Below are 25048 nucleotides of genomic sequence, written 5' to 3'. Positions count from 1 at the left end.
ATGTTTAAACACGGTCTAATTTTGAAGTACAGACCCTGGCAAGTAAGGTATTGTTTCCTTTGCACCATAAGTGGAGGCATGGCGATGTCTCTCTCTGGTAGGACTACTGCTGCACTTAGGTTCCCCAAACTTTCAAATTTTCCTTACATTTTAGTTTAACATCTAGTTTTAACCAGAAATGATGATCTCAAAGGAGGAAAGCATGAGAAACTAGACAGTTTATTAGTATTGGGTTTTTTTTCAAGACACTGGCCTCCGGTGATGGGAGAGTCATGTGGGTTTGGGATTTCTTTTTTGTGTGGTTGTGTACATGGGGTACTTCCCCCGATTGTTTACAGAAGTGAGGTAGCACGCTAATCACCCTGCTCTGGGCATCTCTCAACTAAGTAGGGGTACTGAGACAAATGCTGATTGTTGAAATAGCTTGCTAGATGGCTCCAGGTGCCTGAAAGGGTGTCTGTCTACACCCTTCCGAAGAGAATTAGTACCACTTGGGGGTTTTTACCCAGTAAAGCAGGAGCCATTTTGAACATGGGAAGGGATTTCTCCTTGATGCCTCTGTAATCCCCTGATGGTGCAGCTACATAAGGAATGGAATTCTTATGTGCCTCTGTTCTGGGCACACACTGTCTAAAGTGCTCTTTAATCCTTCAACGCTGAGCAAGCCTATGGAGAAGGGGAGGAGACTCCAAACACCTTTCCCTGGTAAAGCCTGGGTCCTTGACCTGATAAACCGACAGGGACAATTCCCACTCCATTGTGACCTCAAATTTGGGCCCCCTTCCCTGGTTGAAAGAGGATCCCAGGTTGAAAAGCAGAGATGAACAATTTACATTACCCTGCCACCTGAGACAGGGCTTCGCAGAAGTAACACGTGTCTCTGCACACCCAGATATACTCCAGGGTGGGAGGGGGCAGTGAGTCTGATACAGAGCACTCCAGGAGACTCCCATATAGGAGAAGACCCCAGCAAACACATCCTAAGGATGGGAAGGCAAGAGAAAAGATTTAAAGCCTGATGTTTATACTTCCTGCTCATTAATTATACATATTACTTCCTTACTAAGGGGACAATTCCATTTGTCTTTTTGGGGCCCAGAGCATATGGAGTTTCCAAGTGTTATTCCTGTGCAGACTATGTGGGGTTCTCATCTCCTTGAGAATCCTCACGCTCCTTCTCACAATGGAGTCAGGGCTTCAAATGGGTGTGTAATGCGCTGGTCCAACAAAGCCCCATCCCCTCACATAGCAAGGGTTGGTGGCTTGTAGCAGCAAGACGTAGGTTACCCTCTAAGACCCCTAAAAAGCTGCCCACTGACCTACTTGGACTTAGCTTGATTTTGCTGGGCTTTTCTACCACTGCACTAGTGGTCAAAGGGAGTTACTGAGAAGTGCTGTGTTTGCGTCTCCAGAGAACTTACTTGAGGAGAGACAAAGAGGAGCAAGAAGTTGAAATGAAATCAATGTAGCAGAAAAATGAACAAAAATTCATGATAAAACAAAGTTGTTGGGAGAAACTGAACCGCCAACTCGTTCTGCTGGTGGACACAATTTCTGGTGGCCTGAGGTGAAGGATGGAGCTTAGTCCTGGAGCCTTCAGCAACAACACTGGTCCACCTCCCAGTTCTACGGGTGAGAGGAATCACCTCTTTGTTCCAAATGAGGAGAAAAGCTGGGCCACAGAATAGACAAAACGTGCATATTTTATCATGTTTTCAGGTGTCCCGCTAAAGACCTCCTGTATCTTTGATAGCCACAAGTTTATAAGGTAACAGATTTAATGAGATTTCCATGCTACTAATGGAGAAGTTATAGCAAATGTTATATTAGAATAGAGACTAGATATTAAAAAGGACACAAATAAATATTTGGCTCTTAAAAGCTTAAGTATGAAATGCCTTATTAAACTATCTGAAAAACTTATGTTTGTTTCTAGTAAGTCTACTTTTTCTTCTTCTAAAGCCTTCTTAAGGGTTCCATTTTCAAGTTGTAGCTCCTGGACTGAATCCTGGAGCAATTTATTGTTGTTTTTTAAATGCTGAAGCTCGGCTTCTTGTGCTTCCAGTTCTATTTTCTGAGACAAACTCTTATCTATAGTAATAAAAAAAATTAAGTGGTTAATTTGTGAAAGCAAACAATGTCTAATATGCAATATTAGCTTTTATGGGTAACACTATAAAATGGCAATATTGACAATTTTCAATTTTTCACCTAGCAATAAATTTTCTTAGTATTTCAGAATATAATTACGTATGTGTTCTAAAACTGCCTTTATTCCCAAACCATGAAATTGTATAGCATTGCCAGAATTCAGTTTTGCAGAAAGAACATACTGCTAGTCAAATCGCTCTATGCTTCACAATTGTAACTCTGTTTCTACAGCCCATCTTCACTGAGGTCTGATGGCTTGTACTCTGAAACTCATGGTTGACAGGTAACAGTATCAATGGCTAGATAAAGAATTTTGGTGCCCTATTTGTCCATTTTCCTGTCTTCAAAATCCAGAATATATAAAAATGATCAAGGTGTTTGATGGACTGATGTATGGAGTAAAATTAAGAGAGACAGACAATAGAAGAGATTTCCTGTATTGCAAAGAGAATTCTATTGAATAACACCAACTTATCATATAAAACAAGACTACGCATTCCCTTCCTACAGGACAAGGAATATTCAATGTCTCCAAGACCCAGAACTTGGTGAGAAAGAGGGGTAGAGAGAGGTGAAGGGAAATGATAGCAATCAACAGATATTTGAACTATGTCAACACATAGGATGGAGAAGGATTATTTAGGGTGGTAATTCAAAGGGGAGTGTAGCGGGGCGGTTGCCCGCTCTAGCCCTGAAGGGGTTGGAACAACCCTGCAGAGGGCTGTGGCTGGGGAAAGCAGCAAGCCTGGGCTGATTGGGGAGGCAGCTACAGCTGGGCCACGCTCCCATCAGGCCACAGCTGGCCCTTATAAAAGGGCTGTGAGCCAAACACTCAGTCAATCTTCCTCTAGCTCTGAAGGGAGAGGGACCTAGCTGTTTGGGAAGCTAAGGGTACTGGAGTGAAGCAGGGCTAGGGAAAGGCCAGAGGAGCTGGGGAGCTCCAGGCTGACAACTCCCCAGGTTGCAGGGCCTTGTCCAAGGCCCAGAGTGGTACTGAGTTGTAGGGAAAGGCAGCAGGTCCAAAGTCCCCTGCCAATTATGAGTGGCCATTACAGACTGCAGTCGGTCCTAGTAAAACAGGGCTAGATGGTGACTGGCAGTAGCCACTGAGGCAAGGTGGAGGATAGGGGGTGGGGATTCCCCTGGGTGGGAATCCCCAGAGAGTGGGTTACTGTTGTGAGCAGGACCCTGACAGGGGAGGACACCAGGGTCTGGGAGGGACACGGGGGCTAATGTCGAGCAGGATGGTGACCATCAGAGGGTGCTCTGGCTAGAAATGAGCTAAGTCCCTGGATGACCAGAAGGGGGCGCCGCAGGGGTGAGTCCCACAGCCTTACAAGGGGGAAAAGGTATAACTAGAGAGGATAATCAGAGACTTCTTAGAGAGGAAGAACCGTCCGGGGGTTAAGAGTGACAGTCTAGGACTCTGGACACCAACATTCAGTTATGTTTCAATTAGGACAAGTTATTGTTGGCTGCAGTGAAGAGCTACAGCACAAACATCTTCTGACTTATTTTTTTGTTCATAATTATTCCCTCCAGAAAACTGAGAGAATGCTCCCATTTGACACCTTAAGAACCACAGATAAAAGATAGCGAAAGCAAGAAAATGGGCTTAGAAGGCATTACATTTTCTTAGCTAGCCGAAAGTGCTGCCACTTGCCAAGAATAAGATCAAAACGCAAAGCAGTTATTTGGATGGCCTCATGGATTGGAGAGTGCAGAAATACTGATTAAAATAGGAGCAGGACTAGGTCCATAAATTTAATTTTGAAATCTCATTAAGTGAGGTTAGACTTCTACAGCGATAAGTGGGAGCAGTCTCCTTCTTTACAATGGCTATTTAGCAGAATTACCTGTTCTCTCAAACCTCAGTCTGCAAAATGCATTTTCCCAACCAGATAGACAAATGTAGGGAAAAGTCAAATTAGGGCTCGGCGGGTAACATTTCATCACGTTTTAGCTTGATGGAGTCCATATACAAGCTAAAGGATAATAGTTTGAGGTATATTTGTTTGCTTGGGATTTTAAAACACAGGAGCACATTGTAGTATTTAATTTGCTGACCATATAGTTTTGTTTGGGACATATTTATTCCTCATTTTAAATCGCTTTAAAACCATATAATTTTATGAGTTAGTATATTTGTATAAAGAAGTTCCATCTCAGTTTGGAAAGAGAATTGCGTGTATTAGCTGAAAGTTAATTGAACTATATCACACAGTGGGAACTTATTATTTCTTGGGGATGCTTCAAATCACCATTTATAATGAAGTTTACAGATCTCCCACACTGAAGTAATAGTTTGTAACGGGATTTAAATAGGTAGAAATGTGTCACTCACTTTTCATCTCTTCAGCATTCTTCCGGGTCTCTGTTAGAAGGTGTTGGGCTATTTTAAGTGCTTCTTCCAGCTGATGGATTTTTTGTGTTTTTTCATCAGACTGGCAGCAAAGAAGGTTTTTTTCCTTCTTCATTTCCTACAACAAAACATTAGTTACAAAACAGTCGATTAAGTCAATAAACTGAGAGTAGTGTGATGTGGCATACTACCCCTCTGAGTCCCATGAAGACTCTGGAAAGTTGGGCCTTGGTTTCTAAGCACTTACAGTGGTTAGGAACACAAACTGCACTCTTGGCAATCCTCAGAGGGCAGACAATCCTTTTGGGACGTCTCCCAGCTGGCACAGATCACAGCAGTACTTAGCTGGCTCAGGAAATGGAACCAGGGAGCTGCAACCAGTTCTCTGTTGCCTGCCCATAGCAGATCTTGACACAGGATAGAATCTAGCCCACAAAAACTGAGTCAGTGAAGTTAAGTGACTTGCCCAAAGCCACAGAGGGGAGTCAATTTCACTGCCAGTATCAGAACACAGGAGAAGTTTCCAGTTCCAGCTCCTGTTCTCAGACCACCCATCTCTGTGTGGATGATTCAAATATATGAAGTTGCTCTTGTTAGCAAGATAGCATTAGATGCAAAGTATTATTACTCAGTAATACCTGGGGGTTCGGGATAGAAAATTTTCGAAGCATCTTTTTTCCAAATAAGTTAAGAAAAGTTAGAATACCCCGTACAACTATGTCCTACCTGGGAACTTAAAATAAAAGTGATTTCTAAGAAACTAACTCCTTCCACCCAAACTCCTGCATTGCTGGGTAACAGATGGCATGGCTCTGGTGGGACTCTCTTGGAAGCAAGCCATCATTTATTCATCTACTTACTACTAGCAGATGGGCATCAGTGCACAGAAGCCAAATTCAAGAAAAGGGAGGGTCTGGATGGAAAACAACCTAAATCCTTGCTGGCACAGCAGGTCTGTATTTTCAGCTATTTAAACAAGTCACCCAAAGAACATGAATAAAACCGTTGCTGCTTCTAGTTATTTTCCTTTTGTTTCACAACCTCCTAGTCCAAAATATCCAACTGTTATATCGAGAAACACACACACACACACACACACACACTATCATCAATCATTCTAAAATACACAGTTGTGAATCACATAGGCCATCATTAACTCTTGCTTGAATAATCGAAATCCAATGTATTTAGACTCGAATGCATCTGTCCTGAAAAATCTGCAACAGTTACAGAACACAGCAGCACACCTCCTCAGTAATACAGGTTCACTTGAGTACATCAGTCCTATGTTTCACTCACTCCGCTGATTCCCCAACAGAACACTCAATCAAATCTGTCTTTATTTTTGAAGTTATAAAGAACATGGGCCCAAAATTCCATCTTACTCTCTCAGACTTCAGTAGCTGTGTTTCTCGGGAACAACTGTCTACACATCAGAAGTAAAACTAGCATATGCAGGAGACAGGGCTTTTTCAGGAGCTGGCCCAATACTATGAAATTCACTCCTGCAAAAACTTAGAATGACAACTAACATCACCATTTTTCATATTTACACTCCCCCCACCCCACCCCACCCCACACACAAACCCTTTACCTTCTGGGACAATGGCTTTCAACCTCTTTTCCATTTGCGGACCCTAGAAAATTTCAAATGGAGGCGCAGACCTCTTTGGAAATCTTAGACATAGTCTGTGGATCCCCACAGACCACGGGTTGAAAACCACTGTTCCGTTGTAAGGACAACCTTTCGAGGACCCCTTAGACAGTCTGCAAACTCCCAGGGGTCTGTGGACCAGAGGTTGAAAACCACTGCTCTGGGGGATATGGGAGAAATAGAAACCTCAAATAACAGATGCTAGTCACCTTAATTATTCTTAACTCTGGAAAGCATTCAGATACACCAGCAATTGGCACAATATAAGAACTTAAAAAAAATATCTCGGCTGTTGCTTCTATGACTATTCTGACTTCTCTTCCCTTTCATTTTCCTTCTAATTCCAAATTAAAAGGAAAATCTTTTAATCTACAATCAAGGTTTTTTTTTAAATCAAAATTTACAGCCAAATCCTTTTCGTGTAAATTGGAATAACTTTATTGATTTCAATGGAGCTATGCTGATATATTCCAGGTCAGGATCTGGCTTCATAGTTAGAATTTTGATGATAATGCTAGTCTATAGTGCTTGAAAAAGTAAAAATGTACAAATCATTTTGGGGATTTTCTCTTGCTTTAAATTGATTGTGTGACCAAAAAAGTACCCATTCCTCCACGAAATCTTGGAATTAGGCCAAACACACTTATACTTAGGAAGCAGCTAATGATTCTAGAATTATCAAATGAACTCAACCCGATATTAAATATATTTTATTTTTAGAACTAAACAAAGAGTCTTTTGAACCATACGACATAATTAGATTAGACAAATAATTCCATATGAACTGTAACCCTATCTGTAGTATAGCTGGTGCAAAATAATTTTTTGAAACCCTGACCATACAACCAATTTTGTGCCTGGGGTCAGTCCACATGGAATCAATTGCAAAAACTGCAAGATCAGGGCCTTATTTTGTATCACTTCTATAGGTCTTGTGACAGGGTCGGGCCAGAGGGCTACAGGAGAGTGATCCTATTGGGATCCAGGAAGTGGGCGGGCCAAAGCCCGCCCACTGCTAAAAGATCCCCCCAGCCTTAGCGGGGGATCCACAAGACCTGGAAACCAAGTGATTTTGGGGGACAACTAATGAAATAACAGGGACAGGAGTGCGGTCAAAGGGTCCGAAGGGAACCTGAATGGGACACTGAGAAGAGAACCACAGACAGCGCCCACTGCTCCTCGAAGGCGTCAAGGGAGTCAGTGGACGCCGCCCAGAGAAACTCTGCCCAGATGCATGAATGGACGGAGGATCAGAAAGAGGCCCCACAGTCACAGGAGACTCCATCCACCAACCTCCTCTCCCTGGTTTTATAGATGGCCATTTTAGCCAGGACCAAGAGGAGGTTGACCAGGAGGTCCCATGACTTTGTGGGGCCACGGATAGAGAGTGCATAAATAAGGAGGTGAGGGGAAAAGTGCAGCCAGAAACGCAACAGGATATCTGTGAGGACCCGGAATAGGGGCTGCAGCCTGGCGTACTCCAGGTAAACGTGCGCCAGGGTCTCCCTCACGCCGCAGAAGAGGCAGGTGTCCCGGGACGGGGGTGAACCGCGCCAAGTACATGCCCGTGGTCACGGCCCCATGAAGGAGCTGCCAACTGACATCCCCGTCAGGCCTTGGGAGCAGGGTGGAGTATAGGCTGGCCACCGGGGCTCCTCACCCTCTAGAAGTGGCAGGAGGTCCCGCCACTTTGTGTCGGGGTGTGACGCGAGAGTGAGGAAGTGCAGGGTGTGGAGCACGAGCATGTATAGATGTTTCCTTGGCGCAGTCTGGAAACGAACCAGCTTCAAGTCGTATAGCCGGCTTACGGTGAAAGGGCGGGGAGGCCGGTTGGGTCCACAGGGCAGGGGCCCGCTACAGGAGAGTGAGAGAAGGCAGATATATTAGCCCCAGATTAAGCAGGTCCCTTTTCCCTGGGTAAGATAACGGGGCAGTTTCAGAAAAATCAGGAATTTTCTGAAACCAATTAAGGCAGGCAGGCTAATTAGGACACCTGGAGCCAATTAAGAAGCTGCTAGAATCAATTAAGATAGGCAGGCTAATCAGGGCACCTGGTTTAAAAAGGACCTCACTTCAGTCAGTGAAGGGTGCGCAAGGAGCTGAGAGTGAGAGGGCGTGCTGTTGGAAGACCGAGGAGTACAAACGCTATCTGGAATCAGGAGGAAAGTCCTGTAGTGAGGATAAAGAAGGTGTTGGGAGGAGGCTATGGGGAAGTAGCGCAGGGAGTTGTAGCTGTCACACAGGTGTTACATGAAACTCTGTAGACAGCTGCGATCCACAGGGCCCTGGGCTGAAACCCAGAGTAAAGGGCAGGCCCAGGTTCCCCCCTCTCCCTTCCCCCTATTGGATATAAGAGGAGTCAGGGTGACCAGACACCAAGTGTCAAAAATCGGGACAGGGGGTGGGGGGTAATAGGAGCCTATATAAGAAAAAGACCCAAAAATCGGGACTGTCCCTATAAAATCGGGACATCTGGTCACCCTAAGAGGAGTTGACTTGGACTGTGAGTCCCACCAGAGGGGAAGGTCCCTGGCCTGTCCCCCTGACCCAAGGTGGGTCAGGAGAGACTGTGGGGATTGTTCTCCTTCCTTTTCCCCATGCTGGCCAGTGATGAGGTTAGCTGAATGAACGGCAGGTTTGAGCCACAAAAGTGTCCAAACTGAGGGCTGCCCTGAATCTCTGAGGTGAGCAAATCCGCCAATAAGCGCAGGGCTCACCAAGGCAGAGGAGGAACATTGTCACAGTCTCAAGATGGTCCAAAAAAGGACAGCCAGATTAAGACAGTATCGAAACACAACTCCTGGTGGAAATACACTATTCTCCAACACACAGCTTGCAGAGTTCCCCTGTGAGTCAGTAAGGCCTAAATGGCACCAGTTCTTACTGATTTCCAGTTTAAATTGTTAATTATTCCAGTTGCCCCTCTGATTTCTTTACCTCAAAGTTTCTCCTCAACTCATTTTGCTTTGACTGGCTTGCCAGTAAAGCCTCTTCTGCTCTGCACAGCCTCTTTGTAAGCTCATTGGAGTTGTTTTCAAAATGATGTTTCACTGCTATTGCCTATGAGGAAAACACATCACATTTTATTTGTAGTCATATTTAATCTATTTAAAAAAATTAAAAATTCCTGATGTCCCTTGAAATGATGAGCTCCAAAGATACGTTATAAAACAAAGGAAAAAGAATAAGCTATGTTCTGCTTCCTCTTACAGAAAGAACTTTGGAGTAACTGTTGACTTCTGCGTTGTATAACTAAGAGCAGAATTTGGCCCTAATCCTTGAAACTCAGCATGATGGCTTTAAAAAAAGTACAATTAAAAATAGGCCAGATATCTGAAAAATCCATCCTCCTTTCACTGTCCAGTCCCGGGTTCTAGATTCTGTATCATACCAAAAACAGTACATGTTAAGGTAACACAAATCTTTAACTCAAGACTGGGCAAGGATATGAAAAATATTTTCAGGCACATTTTCAAGTATATAGTTGTAATGTATAAATATATTCATAATTTAAGCAATATTTATAGTACAGTCTGTTAATCATTGGGAATCCTAACCAGAGCTTTCTTTTAAGTTCAATCATAAGGGCAGCAGATTTAACACTTGCTCTCAATTTTTTTTAACGTAACATATTTTGTCAAAGCAAGCACCTATTAGATTTAGAAGATGCTTCCCCATTCCCACTCAGTCCTCAACTGCTCATTTGAGAGGTAACGTTTAGGTGTTGGACTGATGATCAGCTATCACCAAATATGCCATTGAACAGCCAACAAACAGAAAGGATCAATACCAAACTAGACTCAGTTCTATACAATCCAAATGTCGGAGAAAAACACAGTTCTCACTTTTTGTTTGGGTACAGCAAGTCAGATGCTTTATTTCTCTCACACAAATATCAAGAGATTGACAAATTACTCTACCTTTCCCACTTACTATATATTCAAGGAATAGGTTACATGTTCTTAAAAACCAGTATTTGTACACCTTAATTCCCTGTATTTATGGACCAACAAAGACATTCAGCTTGCACCTCTGTCTCCAGAACTACATTCTTTGGGGATAAGGGAAATTAGTGTAGTGCTATGCTCAATCTTAAATTTATCACCTGACTTTATATCGCTATCTAAACCAGGAAGTTAACGAGACCATAACTGTGACACCACCAAATTCTACCTGGTTTTCAACCTTTTAAATCTGTTTTATATCTGTCATAAGAGCTCTATAGTACTCCAAATTAAAAAGGAAGTAAATTTATTACCAACATCAAGAGAGAAAAAAATGAGAATGAAATAATTTAGTTCCATTCTAGAAAGGAGTACGCTTTTCTGGATAAAAACCTTTAGACATCCAAGTTTCAGTATGAAGCGAGTGTTTCAAGAGTAAACATGGAAAGAAGAGTATGTGTAGTGGTTAATATTTTCTCCTCTGTAGAAAATGTTTGATTAATGTGCTCACATAGCTATGCCGGACAGCTATCGTGGACAAATTTAGAACCTCTGTATTAAGTCAGTGTAGACCATGTGTATCAAAAATAAAAAAGCAGTTTTCTATTAGAGAGTGTGGGTAGAAAAGAAGCAGTGCTCAAATCCGAACAAGTCTAAAGGGAAGGGTTCCAGGGCATTACCCCCAAACTGCCTTTGGGCCCATCTGCTACCTCAGTTTACCTTCAATCTTGCATCAAACCAGCTATCACATGTGGCGATTTTACAGTAGTGCTCTCTTCCAGTTTGGTTTATTATCATAACACAACACTCAAACATACCCTTACCAGCCTCAATTATTCCTTTCCGTTTATAATGCCTCAAGTTTTTCCAGGTTTTTATCAGAACATGCCCATCCCTGCAGTCCAGCCCCTCTCTTAGCTGGGATTTCTGCATCCTGCAGGTCCATCAATGGAGGCTTATCCCTGCACAGTTTCCAGTTCCTTGTAAATCTCTTCCCCCCAAAGTCTTCTGCCTTAGAGTTCTGGAAAATTGTCACTTGTCCTCTTCACAGGCTCTCTGCCTGGGAACTAAGGAGAGAGAGTGTGTCTCTCTGAACTTTTGGGGCGTGGTGGGGGGGTCTCTCTCTTGAATGACTACAGGCTGCCATGCATCTAAACCAGCAGGCCTGTTTAGATGCATGCTTCTGTCACATGACCCTTGTATTCATTCCCATCATACAGGGAGATGGGCTAAACCTGAGAAAAAGTGCAGCTGTGCCCCAGTCTTTGAATGGACCAGCTCACCCTGTGACAGGAACATAGCGCAGCTTGCTCTGACCTGTGATGTATTTAGTTGCACTTAAATATTAGTCATGTATAGATCTTTAAACACAAAAAAGAGGACAGTTAAAATTTTACATAAAATAAAAACTCAGCATCACCACTTCCATTTGAATAGTTCAGATATTAAAAATCCTACGTTGTCAAGTTCTGCCCGTAGACCATTGTAATCGTTCTTGGCTTGCTGCAAGTCCTGGTTGAGTTTCATCTCCTTGCACTGCTGGGCCACTGTCTGTAAGGCACGGAGCTGACGTAATACTTCCTAGAAATGTAGAAGATGGGGGAGGGGGAGGGCGGAGGGAGAAACACACTCCTGTTACATGTTTCTAGTCAAGTTACTAGAACTATTAACACTGGAAAACATGGGGGAGGGACAGTAAATAGTCTCTGTAAATAGTTACTAATTACACTAAAGCCCTCTCTTACAGAAGCAAAAAGAGTTTAAAAACCATTTTTAAGTAAAGCCTAAATTCGGTTATGGCCACTAATGGCCAGGACTCAGTGTGGCCAATCAGAGTAGCCTACTGAATCTGTTACACCAACACAGGTGGATCAAAAAAATACTAGCAAATAATGGAATGAAGCTTATGTATCAATTCAAAAGTAGATCTCCATAACAACATTGAGCATTACAACTAAGCAACCAGACTAATCCCCAATAATCATGATCCTTTGGGGGAAAAAATTCCCTTCTTTGCTATGATTACATGTTTAACTTACTGCTGTAAAAATGTTTTTTGTGAGGAAACTGCCTTAGTTTTTTTCAATTTGACTTAACATAAGACTGAGTAGCAACAGAAGTTTGGTAGAGGGGCATTCACTCCTCCCGCCTCAGTTCTGGGGGAGCAGAACTTCACTAATGCACACCTCCGAAGATCCTTAGGAATCTAGCCCATCTCCTGCAATCTTTAGGAGATGCAAAGTAGATATCCATCCAGGTATAATTAGTTTTTGAGGCTTCTTCCCAGCCCCACGGTCCTTATGGTTGGGGCTCTACATGAATTTGAGAGGGAATTTATGTTGGGGAATAGGGCTATGAGGGGCATAGGACTTTTAGTAGAGGGTGTTGAGGTTGGTAAGGAAAAGAAAGAGCTAAGTGGGGGAGCAGAAAGTGGAGGAAGATAGGGAAGGGAAAGCACTAGTGGCGTCTCCTGGCAACAAACCTCTCTGCCAAACTTCTCTTGGCAGCAGTTGCAGGACTCCCCTCTAACAAATCATAGCAGGTTTGTCAGATGGAGAAGGTAGTGAAGTGCTAGTGCTTCCCCTCTGCTTTCTCCTAAGCACCCTCCTATCCTCCAGCAAGACACCTGCTCCATCCCATGTCCTCAAGTACCCCCACAGCCTGTTCCCACTCTCATTGCCAGCCAGAGACCCATCCTATCAAGTCCCCAACCCTCTTGGATCCCAGTGATCCATTTCCCCAAATCTTTATGTCTCCCCCACTTATCCCCAGCCTCTCTGCCCTCATACCCTTTCCAAAGGCCCACTCCTACCCTGGGCTGGCCTGCCAGGAGCAGAAGAAGGCAGGTGGGGAGGGTCACACTCAGGAATAAGTGAGCCAATTACTAGCAAAATGTTCACGCTTTTTTCTGATTTTTTTATCGTCTAACTATAAATTAGAGGTGAACAAATTGGTAGCCTGCCTGCCCAGCCTACCTTGAAGAACTACGGATTCACTTCCTCTTACCAAGTTATAACCACCAGACTACTATTATCAACAGGTAGGAAACATGGCTTTAGTCAATTTAATTCGTGGTAGGCCAATAAATTGTTTCACTAACAAATGCAGATCCATCCAGCTGCCAAACTAAAAGAAAAGAAAAAATCCAAATAAAAGTAGCAAGGGAGAGTGTGACAAAGGAGAAAAAAATGAAAGAGGGAAGGTCAGAGTGGAGATACTTAAAATATTTTCCCACTAACTTTCCCTCAATTTGAATACGAGGTACTAAAATTTGCCCCTTAGTGGCAAAATCAGAATATCATGTTACAAAAAAGTTATTTTCCTTACACTAACTGGCTTCTTTTGAGATGTTTTGGCTACATGGATCCTGCTCTAGGTGTGCACGTGCCCCATGTGCATGAGACTGGGTTCTTTTGGGTTGACAGTGCACAGTGTAGCATCAGCAGGTATCTTAATATGCACGCACACACACACGCACCCCCCTCACACACACATAACACCTGCGGGCAAGGCAGGCCCAGCCACTTCTCAGTTTCTTTGCCAATACAGAATCCCAAAACTAGTGGATTTCACAATAGTAGAGAAAGAGGACTGGTCGTGGGGTCCATGTGGGCAGAACAGCCAGAAGAACCAGAATTACTGTAAGGTAAGTCTCCCACTATCTGTTAACATGGATCTCACTTTAGGTGACTAACAGTTATCTCCCTATGGAGGGGGATGTCAAGAGTCTAATTTACATAAAGACTGCAGGACTGCCCTAACAAACTGGGCATCAGATCTAGTAGTTGCAACTAGCGAGTAGTGCTGAGTAAAAGTATGCAATGAGCTCCAACTGGCTCCTTACCAAATTTCTGACATAGGAACCTTCCTCAAGCATGCCCATGTCACTTGGGGCCTAGTATAGTTTGCTTTAATATGATAGGGCTACCATTCATCCGGATTCCCCCGGACATGTCCGGATTTTTGAGCTAAAAATAGCGTCTGGGGGGAATTTGTAAATGTCCGGACTTCCCCCACCCCATGCAAGCGTGCGCGGTTAACAGGGTAGCCGGCTGGATGGTGCCACTTACATGGGGCTCCGACAGCCAGAGAGAGCCCCTCCTCCTCCCCCCTGCAGCAGAGATCACTCCCTCCCTCCCTCCCTCTCTGCATTCGCAGATCGCCTCCGGCAGTCTGGAGCTCTGCCCCCGCTCCTCCTCCCCTGCCAGCCAGCCTGCCGGGACGAACGGCTCCGGGCGTTCCTGAGCAAGCTCACAGAGACGTTAGGCGAAGGCCAACAACAAGGGGGCCAGGGGATCGGAGAAGGGGCAGGGAGGTTTTGGATGGGGCTGTCAAGAGATGGGGGGTTGGGAGTTCGGGGGGAGCTTTCTGGGGGGAGTATGGATAAGGTTTTGGGCAGGTAGCGGGTAGGGTCCTGGGAGGGCAGTTGGGGGGGGTCTTAGGAAGGGGCAGTTAGGGGATAAGGAACAGGGAGGCTTAGGTAAGGGGTGGGGTTCTGGAGGGCAGTTAGGAGCAGGGATCCCAGTAGGGGGCAGTCAGGGGACAAGGAGCGAGGGGGGAGTTGGGAGTTCTGGGGGGGCTGTCAGGGGGCAGGAGTGGGGAGAGGAATCGGAGCAGTCAATGGGACTGAGAGCAGAGGGGTTTAGATGGGTCGGGAGTTCTGGGGGGGTTGTCAGGGGGTGGGGAGTGGTTGGACGGGGTGTGGGAGTCCCAGGGGTCTGTCTGGGGGTGGGGGTGTGGATAAGGGTTGGAGCAGTCAGGGTACAGGTAGAGGGTAGGATCCTAGGAGGCCAGTTAGGATTGGGGGGGGGTCTCAAGAGGGGGCAGTCAGGGGACAAGAGGCAGGGAGGCTTAGGTAGGGGGTGGAGTCCTGGGGGGCAGTTAGGGGCAGGGGTCCCAGGAGGGGGCAGTCAGGGGACAAGGAGCTGGGGAGAGGGTTGTGGGTTCTGAGGGGGGCGGGAAGTGGGAGGGGTAGGGGTGGGGCTAGGGCAGGATGGGGGTGGGGCTAGGGCGGGGCTCCTCCCGTCCTCTTTTTTGCTTGCTGAAATATGGTAACCCTATAATATGAGAAGTTGGATCTAATTTATTTAGTTCACAGAAGATCTTTATGCAGTCAAATATCCATTTCAAAAGTCTCTGGGTTGAAACAATGAGCCCTCTAGACCTGTGCCAAATATTACAAAAAAAGTTCTAGGCCAGTTATGGAAAGGCTTTGTTCTATGGAGGTGGTAGAAAAGTGCCCTAAAGACACCACTCATATGAAGTTTTGCCTCTCCAGGAGTCAAATGAGGTTTGGGGGGAAACACTGAGGGTCTATGCCCTGATGCAAACAAAAGCCGGAGACCACTCTGAATCAGAACCTAGGGCGAGATCAAAGAACAGTCATCTTGTCTTTGTGAAATATAGTAAAAGAGGTCCTGCCATTAACGCCTAAAGCTAGCTTATCCTTTGAGCAGAGATAACAGTCACCAAAAATCCTGTCTTGATAGAGAGGTGATAAAGGCTCTAACAGGGACAGCGGGGAGATCATTAGGTCCAGGAAGACAATACTTTGGTCCCAGGAAGGTCCCTCACTTGGGGAAGTGTAGTTGCTGTAGCCAACTACACTTGAGCACAACAATCTCCAGCGGCATGGTTCCAACGGAGGGCACAGGGCAGCCTCCATCAACATGGCTTTTAATCAGATATCCCTGTCTTTAAGAGAGCAAGGTCTGAAGTTTTTGTAGATCCTACACTTCTCTTTAATATGTACCTCTCTGAGGCACTTAAGGCAGCTCGTGTTCAGGTCACTAATAGACCTAGGTTTGCTGCACCCAGCCCATGGCTTAAACCCCAGGGACCGGCCATACCCCGTCCTTGGGGCTATGTCCCTAATGGGATTCCGCTCCTAAATGCTAACTGCTAACACTACAGTAACGATATACAAGAAAAACTCAGAGTCCAAAGTTAGAGAAACCACTATCGGACTTGTGAAAACAGGAAGCGTTCCAACAACCGTCACTGGTGGAAAGAAGGAACTGAGAGGGCATGGGGCCAGCAGGGTCCAATGTACCAGCGCATAAGCACAGGGCTCCAGAGGTTGCCAAAGCCAGCCCTAGGGGGCGCGCACACATCAAATATGGAATCGACATGAGCAAGCACTCAAAGAAGAAGAATCCAATCTTGCGTGCCTGAGGCACATATGCACCTAGAGTGGGATCTACATGGACAAATACTCAAGGAACAACTGGTAACAGCAGTCTGGAGGCAACTTTAAACTTGTGAAAAAATGGGTCTTGTCTTACCTTTTCCCGTTCTTTTCTTTTCTCTTCTAAGGAGCGACGATTAATTTCAACTTCTCTTTGCCATTTCTGTACTCTTTCCATGGTTTGCTCCATCATTTCAGTCTATAAAAAGTTTAATCATAAATCACAGTGATGGAAGGGGAATATTTATTATTTGTACTACAATAGCAATCCCGCCCCCGCAATCAGGATTGAAACCCCACTTTAGTAGGCACTGTTAAAAAAACAAAAACAAAAAAAGACCACATACATACGAGGAAGTCATGGTCTCTGCCCCAAAACTGCTTACAGTCTTCCATGACCTAGTGAACACCCATAAAGGTATCCCATCCCAAACTGATAACAGATTACACTTGGCTATAGTACAAGTGTGTGCTAAGTTTCAATAAATGAGCAGCAAAAACTAAAAAAAACTAGAAGTGTTTAGGCACAAGAGATAAATTCAATGCAACTTTCAATTTACAGGGAATCAGCACATTGATTCAACTGAAAAAAATTAGTGAACTATTTTGAACAGCAAGAACAGAAGAATTTTCCTTGTTTAAAGTAGGTTAGACTGAAATTTTAAACTGAAAATCAATATGCTAAGAATTTCCTTTTTAGAGGAAATTCTCCTATTAGAAGTGTTTCAGTTTATCTGTCATTTTATTAAAATAATATATTGCTTGTAATTTTGGTGGTTTATAAAGAACTAGAGTACACTGAAACCCCATTTAATAAATTCCCAGGGTAATTTCTATTGTGAAAACAATCTGCTGATAAAAGTCTGAAAGTTGTCCAAAGCACACTACTATACATTTTCTCAGAACACAATACTACCACCGCTCCTTTGCCTCTTACAGTTTCATTGTATTCACAGCATGTTAGGGAGACTTGCAACCAATTTACACAGAAAGCTGTCCTAGCAGAATAACTGTTTTTCTCTCCACAGAACACATTTTTATTTTCTGAAATCTTTTCTTTAAGACAAGTAACTATTTTTAAAGGTAATAAAAAAGTGAACTGCTGCTAAGATTTAAATCATCTTCATGGTTGGATGCTTTTAAAATAGAAGATGAATAATTTACTTGAATATAATTTTAAAGGGATGTGAAAAAATGCTTCTTTTGCTTTATTTCTTAGTAGTTTAACATAATACAGTACTGTATTTGCCTTTTGCGGGGGGGGGGGGGGGAGAGGGAAAGGGGGTGTCTCTGCTGCTGCCTAATTGTGTTCTTCTGGTTCCAAATGAGATTTGTGTGGTTGACTGATCAGTTTGTAACTCTGGTGTTCGTAACTCTGAAGTTCTACTGTAAATTATGGAGCCACCATGAGCAAGCACATACATAGTTAAGCTTTGTTGGAGAACTGTGTAATGAATTGTGTTAGTCAAATATGTACTAAGTAATGTTAGAGAAATTATTATATATAAGACTATAAGAAAATAGGAAGGAATTTTTGCTTTTTGTATGTATTTCTGCTGCTTTAGATCATCAGATTTTGCTGAAACAGTCTGTAAATCAGAAAACTGGTTTGTATGTCTCAGATATAAAGTTCTTGACCAAGCAGAGAGCAGGGTAGAGAAGAGAGCTGTTAGCTTTCAGGAAGTCAGGTACAATCCCTCATCCTCCACCCGTCCAACAAGTAAAAACTCAAGACCACAAAAACAGATGAGTAAAAAGAATAAAAATTGCTGTAATGTAAGTACAACTGCATGGAGCCAGTGAGCGTGACAGCAAGGAATAGATGCATTGGGAACTCCATAGATATAAGTAAGTTTTAGCAGAATAAGCAAAACATGTATTAATTTGGGTTAGTTATTGTGATTTTTAATTAGGGGGTTAGAGTGGAATATATACGGATAAAGACACAGATGAGGTAGCTTGCTATACTGAGTCTGTGCAAAGTTACAGAACAGAGGATTAAAAAAAATAGATGATTGACAGAATAGTGGAGAAGATACAGAGGAAAAATAGCCAAGCATAGCAGAGATTTGAAAAGAGTCACCCTGTCCCCAAGAAAGATAACTTGAGCATTTCCTTTTCTTGTCTTATCTTTTTTTTGCATGTTTATGTAATTCATAGGTGACAGTAGCATTGTCTGAAAACATATATAATAAAGGCTAAAATAAATTGTTTCAGCCTAAATTGAAGTGGATTTGGTTCTCACCCAACAGGTTGACATTGGCATTTAAAATGGAACTCAAAATGCCTGTTTCACAGTATAATAAATTAATCTACTTTCCAAGTTTAGCAGAGTTACACTTTAGATGACATTAATTTTCTGCATAAAATAGTTTCTTACTTTGCCAAAGAAAACAATTAAAAAAAATCACAATATTAATAAAATTCACCACTTGTTCTCTCACCTTTTTCTTGGCTTTGAATATTCCACCGACAGACCACCCCAGACTCTTCATATATTCCATATTTAATAATATAATTTAATAATATAATATAATTCAATCAGATTTCCAACTCATTTAAAGAAGCTAGACTGTAATAAGAAAAGCTCTTAACAGTCACACCTAGAGGTTATGGTGACAGAGCTATGCCAGTAACTCAGGTGATTTATAAGTAGCATCATTGTGACATCAGAAGTAGCAACCAATCAATCTTTCCTCTGCAATTTGCTCAGTAACTCAGGTGATTCATAAGTAGCATCATTGTGACATCAGAAGTAGCAACCAATCAATCTTTCCTCTGCAATTTGCTATCAGTCACTGAAGTGGAGAGGGCCTAGTCACAGGTCAAAAGTTCTCATTGTTAAATTACTTGAACATCTGTATACAAACATGGTAATAACACTGGATTGGCTCAATGTCCCTGGCCTCAACCTACTCCCAGCCAAGACCGTCTCTCGATGGGCTCCTCACAGAGGTAGCAAAGAACAGCCCTTACTGTACCTCTCCAGAGGGAAATTCTTAACCCCCATTCATCTGAAGGTATAATCTTCAGCATCCTGTATATAGGGTGTAACATTCTTAAGTAGGCAGCAGAATCTGCATGCATCCATTAAAACCCTGACAGCAAAGGGTAGGTGACAACCATCACATCTACAGAAGACACATGTGGAGGTCCCTTTCTCCACGGCAACATAACTTCTTTCATCTAAGTGTGTATGGAGGGGCACAAAGGGGATGGGAAAAGAGTTAAGCTAAAGATAAATATGAAGAATCATGGAATCCATGACTTGCATGAGCTACAATGTTCTACCAAATGCACAGGAAAATTGTGGAGCTGCAGCAATTGGCAGAGGCCAAAACATTCAGCTGGACTTCCCCATGTTCTCAGGAATTCCTGTAGCCCCTCAGAGTTTCTCCACTAATCTCAACTCAGAGTGCCTGCAAAGTTCAGAAGCTCCACCAGAACCTGCAGTCTTCCTGGTAACAACAGAACCTGAGGAATACAGACCCCTATCGTACTTCTAAGCACTACAATGTTCCCTGTTACTTAGCTCCCCCATTGTTCTCTGCATAACACCGGGGACTTTCTGCCAGCTTTCTTTCTTTGCATGGAAAAGATTTCAAAATGTCTTAAAAAAATAATCAAGAAAATCCCCAGGCAGAAACCAAACCAAACAAATCATTAACATCTGTGAGTAAAGTTGACAGTACATGTAAGTGTTTTTTTAAATTCATAATAATGCTGCAGTTATTAAAAACAAACAAAATCAAGCATTAGAAACCAAGGTAATTCAGAGTTAAGATCAAAATAAAAGACAGCCTAACATTTGAAAGTAGGCAAGTCCCTCTGCCCCTAAAGCAGGGGTGGGCAAATTTTTTGGCCCGAGGGCCACATCGGGGTGCAAAACTGTATGGAGGGCCGGGTAGGGAAGACTGTGCCTCCCCAAACAGCCTAGCTGCTTTACGTATTTCCACAACAGAAACATATCAGCGATGATGCCTAAGCTCTGGTAGAATAAATGCTGAATGAAGCAGGAGAATCCATATTAACCACTTATTAAACAGGCCCTCACACAGTCATCTATGCACCTAACTGGATGAAGATCTAAAAGATTTCATCCTTTGCAAATTAACATGCCAAAGCACGTCTGACATGCAACATAGAGAGCATAGCAGCAGCCTTAGAAGCGGGTGGTTCAGAGAAAAATATAGGCAGGTGAATCTGCTAGTTCAGATGGAAGTCTGTGACAACTGTCAGTAGGAACACAGGATGTGTCCTAAAGACACTTTGTCCGGACATAAGATAGCATAAGTTGGGCTTTGAGCAGGGAGTTGGACTAGATGACCACCTGAGGTCCCTTCCAACCCTGATATTCTATGATTCTATGACCCAGGGCCTGAAGCTAGTCTCATTGCTTTACCCATTAAGTACATCTGGAGCAGGGCTTCTCTAGATTTGCAGGTCCTGCAAGTGAAGGACTTGCAAATAGAACATTTTCCAGGGATATTCCCCCAGACAAAATAAATATTTTAAATGCCAAACATTAAAGGGTATAGTGCTCTTGTTTGATGGGCAGTATGTAAATCCAGGGGACTTAGAAGAAGCCATCCTGGCACCAGAAAGAAATAACTATTCTGGTTAAAAAACCAAAATGCCAATGGGCAACAACTAACCATCCCTATCTATACTATGCACAAATTTGAAAAGAGCCAGTTATTTTGTTAGCACTGCTCACTGCCCATGTTCTTCTTGAAGCCAGGAGGCATGAGAAGAACTGAGTGGTGGCTGGCCTGCTCCACCCTTTTATGCCCTCGGTGCAGGACATGAGGCCGCTCAAAGTGCATGAGACTCTGAACCTGGGTGAGTGGGGTACGTTGCACACCGTCAGCAAACTGTGCATATGGATAACCACTCGAAGGGGAAAAAGTTACAAAGGGATAGCAGTGGTCTGTTCACTAAACCGATAATACACTGGCTTTTACAAATTGTCCTAGAGCCAGTACAAAAAGCCCTTGATCAAAACACCAGTTCAGTATGGAGACCTAATCTTGCTAACTCTTATGTGAAGGACTTAAAAACAGCACATTTTCCAGGAAGAAAGATTAGAGGCTAGAGTCACTGAAGAGGCAGAATTGAGGTTGTTTGAGAGCCTTAATTATACATTTCCAAATTTTTAAATGTTGGGTTGTGATTTACGTTTAACTTAACTTTGAATTTCCTGTATTTTTAATACTTGTTATTTTTAATTACTACAAATTTATTGTAAGGGACTCTCATCCTTAACTTGAGTTTACCCAAGTATTTAGCCTGCAATAGTTTAGAATCCAAGTAACTTTCCCCTTAATTTATGGTAGTTTAGGCTGAAAATGTTAAACTATATGACAGTGTCTCTTTAAGGTCACAATTGGCCACCAGGTGTCATTCTTGCTCTATGTAATATTATTGGTAGGGACTACAGTCCATTTTGGTCAATTTTACCGTCATAGGATTTTAAAAACCATAAATTTCATGATTTCAGCTGTTTAAATCTGAAATGTCACAGTGTTGTAATTGTAGGGTCCTGATCCAAAAAGGTGTTGTGTGTGGGGGGAGGGGGGGAGAGGGGGTTGCGGTGCTGCTACCCTTACCACTGAGCTGCTGCTGGTGGCAGCGCCACCTTCAAGCTGGGAGACTGGAGAGTGGCAGCTGCTCGCTGGGAGCCCAGCTTTGAAGGCAGAGCTACTGTCAGCAGCAGCACAGAAGTAAGGATGGCATGGTATGGTATTGTCACCCTTACTTCTGCGCTGTTGCATGTGGGGCACTGCCTTTAGAACTGGGTGCCTGGCCAACAGGCACTGCTCTCCGGCTGCCCAGCTCTGAAGGTAGCACAGAAGTAAGGACCCTCAATTTGAGAAACACTGGTCTCCCCCATGAAATCTGTATAGAATAGGGTAAAAGTACACAAAAGACCATAGTTCATGGTCCGTGATGCGTTTTTCATGGCTGTGAATTTGGTAGGGCCCTACTGGAGAAGATGTTCCAGATCTTCAGTGAATCATGCTCAAAGGCATGAGGCTGCAAGATGCTAAGTACCTGCTAAGAAGTGCTTGGACCCTTGCAGAAAATGGCAAGCTAATTAAGAACTCAAGGTTGTATAACATAATGCATACTTTCAATTCATCATCCTCAGGATGTTCTAAGAAACATTATTCAAGTATCTTGAATCTTGTAAATATGACTGAATGTTTGACACACACTACTGCTAACAGTAATTATAAGAGCAGCCAGAAGAGGCCTGGTGCAACATGGTACAGGAACTCCTCACTTAAAGTTGTCCCAGTTAACGTTGTTTCGATGTTAAGTTGCTGATCAGTTAGGGAACATGCTCATTTAAAGTTGTGAAATGCTCCCTACTAAGGTCGTTTGGCAGCCGCCAGTTTTGTCCACTGCTTGCAGGAAGAGCAGCCCGTTGCAGATAGCTGGCGGGTGGTTGGAACCAGGGTGGACCAGCAGCCCCCCATCAGCTCCCCCCTCCCCTAAGTTCCCTGTGCAGTAGCTGTCCCTCCCCCCACTGCCATGTGCTGCTCCTGCCCTCTGCCTTGGAGCTGCTCCCAGAGACTCCTGCTTGCTGTATCGGGGGAGGGGGAAAGAGGGGGGCTAATGTCAGGGTGTCTCCCCTTCCCCCCTGTTTCTGCAACCTGCTTACCCCATCTTCCATAGAGCAGTGGGGACACACTACAGAGGGAGCTTCTAGGCAGTAGTCTCAGGTCTCAGCAAGCTGATTTAATTAACAAGGCAGTGTACTTAAGCCTGGAGTCAGTACTTAAAGGGGAAATGCTCATTCTTCTCTCACACCCAGGGTGTGTGTCTCTGTCTCTTTCTGCCGTCCCACCTTTCCTGCTGCCTTGTAGAGTGTGAGAGTTAACCCTTGAGGGCTGGGGTGGGGAGCAGGCAAATTTTTTTTTGCTTGGGGCGGCAAAAAACCTCGAGCCAGCCCCGATACTCTCCAAAGTCAGTGTTGATCTCTCTATTCCTGATGGCAGCTGAAGGTACAGCACAACGCCTCAGACCTAAACAGAGAAACAGCACCTACTATTAGGGTTACCATACGTCCGGATTTTCCCGGACATGTCTGGCTTTTTGGGCCTCAAATCCCCGTCCGGGGGGAAATCCCAAAAAGCCGGACATGTCCGGGAAAATAGGGAGGTAGGGTTCTAAGTGGAGCTGGCCGGAGGGCGACAATTCTGTTTTGCGACACCTTTCGAGGTTTCAAAATTTGTTTTTATTCTAGATTGGAATGAAACCATAAGCCTTTCAAATGCTTTCACAAAATGAAATTGAATCAAAAACATCAGGTTTTCTATTTGGGGGCCTTCCTCCTTGCAAGAGTCCACTTTGCACCTCAGAAACCTTCCCAGCAAAAACTTTGTCTGAATCAATACATCTCCGTGAAATATTTCGGCTTTGACAATGCAGCACATTTCAATGAAAAACATTCAGTTAAAAATGTTTAAGCAAAAATTTCCCCCCTTCCTCTCAACCAGAAGAAAAAGGTGTTTTATACTGGGAATGGCTGGGCCTAGAATCCCTCTCTTTTTGCCAGAGGTCTTTTGCAAAGTTTTTGGAGGAGTCCCAAAGTCAACAACATGTATCTAGACTGATTTTCAAAACTACAACCTGATATTAGGATTCTGGATTTCAGAATTTTTGGCTGTTTTGCTTTTGTCATCAAATACTACAAAACTGTACAGATGGGAAGACATCACACAGACCAAAAACCAAAACTACTAGAAATTACATACATCTACAACAAAATATACTAGCCCCCTATAGCCTCAATTGTATACTAGGGCTTTTTTTTAAAGCACATGCGGCTAAACTCAGCTCTGACAAGCAGTTGAGTTAAATGGACTTATGCAACCTATACGAGGGCTGAATCTGGCCGATGATGTCCAAGTTTTTACAATGCTTCCAAGTCACGCATATGACAAGATGATTCTCTAGATAAGCGTGCGCGCATACACTCCCCACCAATGTGGTCTCTTCTCCTCTAACGAAGTAACAATTACCTTTTTTCACCACCTCTGGGAGTCCGTCTAGCTCATACTCTGGCTCATTCTCATGTAGGGAGATGGCAATCTCATCAGCACCTGACCAAAGGAAAGAGTCATTATCTGTACAAATAACTTTGAGGAGACTCTGGAAAGATGAGTTTAGAATGCAATGATCTCAATCATTCATTTGTTAATTAAGTACATAAGATGTGTGCTTGTGCAACCACAGTAAACTATGCCAAATAAAACAAAACAGACATGTAAAGGTTACTTTACAGAAGAGATCTCTGTTGATACTATAGTTACTGTCAGGGTGCCAGGTATCCCGATTCTTTGGAATCTGACCCTGGACACACAATGCATGGGCAACATTAATTCTGGCACTTCCTAACTTTTAAGTGCTTAACATTACTACCTTACCATTATTTTAACAGTTTTTGTGTATGTAATTGAATATAGCTCGTCTCAGAAATATGGATCTCTTTTTGTACCGCTAGTGATTCTGCTTATTGGACACTCATGAATATTTCCTAGCCTAACTTACTCTAGCTAATGGCAGACAAGTTGTAGTATATTTTACACACTGTGGTGACCACTTTAAACTGTTGTCCTATTAGCTCTATACTTAGCCCCTGACAACTCTTGAAATGACTGAAGCTTGTGATCAATAAAACACCATCAGATCAGAATTAAACAAAGACTGTGAATGGCTATCCAACCACAGAAGCAGTTTCT

The 25048-nt window shown here is 43.4% G+C and overlaps 1 protein-coding gene across 5 annotated transcripts in view; it reads right to left on the bottom strand.

Moving 5' to 3' along the window:
* The window catches only part of LOC135978552 (centromere protein F-like), a 37546-nt gene extending 13001 nt beyond the window's left edge, over positions 1 to 24545 (bottom strand). Inside the window, exons 1-6 of one of the 5 annotated variants that reach the window (XM_065579456.1) lie at positions 24329 to 24545; positions 16396 to 16497; positions 11570 to 11692; positions 9105 to 9227; positions 4496 to 4631; positions 1946 to 2091 (exon numbers count right to left, since the gene is read on the bottom strand). In XM_065579456.1, the coding sequence (XP_065435528.1) occupies positions 1946 to 2091; positions 4496 to 4631; positions 9105 to 9227; positions 11570 to 11692; positions 16396 to 16491 (624 nt within the window). In that variant the 5' untranslated portion in view covers positions 16492 to 16497; positions 24329 to 24545. The remainder of the gene's footprint in view (positions 1 to 1945; positions 2092 to 4495; positions 4632 to 9104; positions 9228 to 11569; positions 11693 to 16395; positions 16498 to 24328) is intronic. The other 4 variants (XM_065579452.1, XM_065579451.1, XM_065579453.1 and 1 more) reach the window with 4 other exon arrangements.
* Between the last annotated feature and the right edge of the window lie 503 nt (positions 24546 to 25048).

The sequence above is a fragment of the Chrysemys picta genome, unplaced genomic scaffold, assembly GCF_011386835.1.
Source record: "Chrysemys picta bellii isolate R12L10 unplaced genomic scaffold, ASM1138683v2 scaf309, whole genome shotgun sequence".
Classification (NCBI taxonomy): Eukaryota; Metazoa; Chordata; order Testudines; family Emydidae; genus Chrysemys; species Chrysemys picta.
This window is presented reverse-complemented; position numbering and strand designations above follow the sequence as displayed.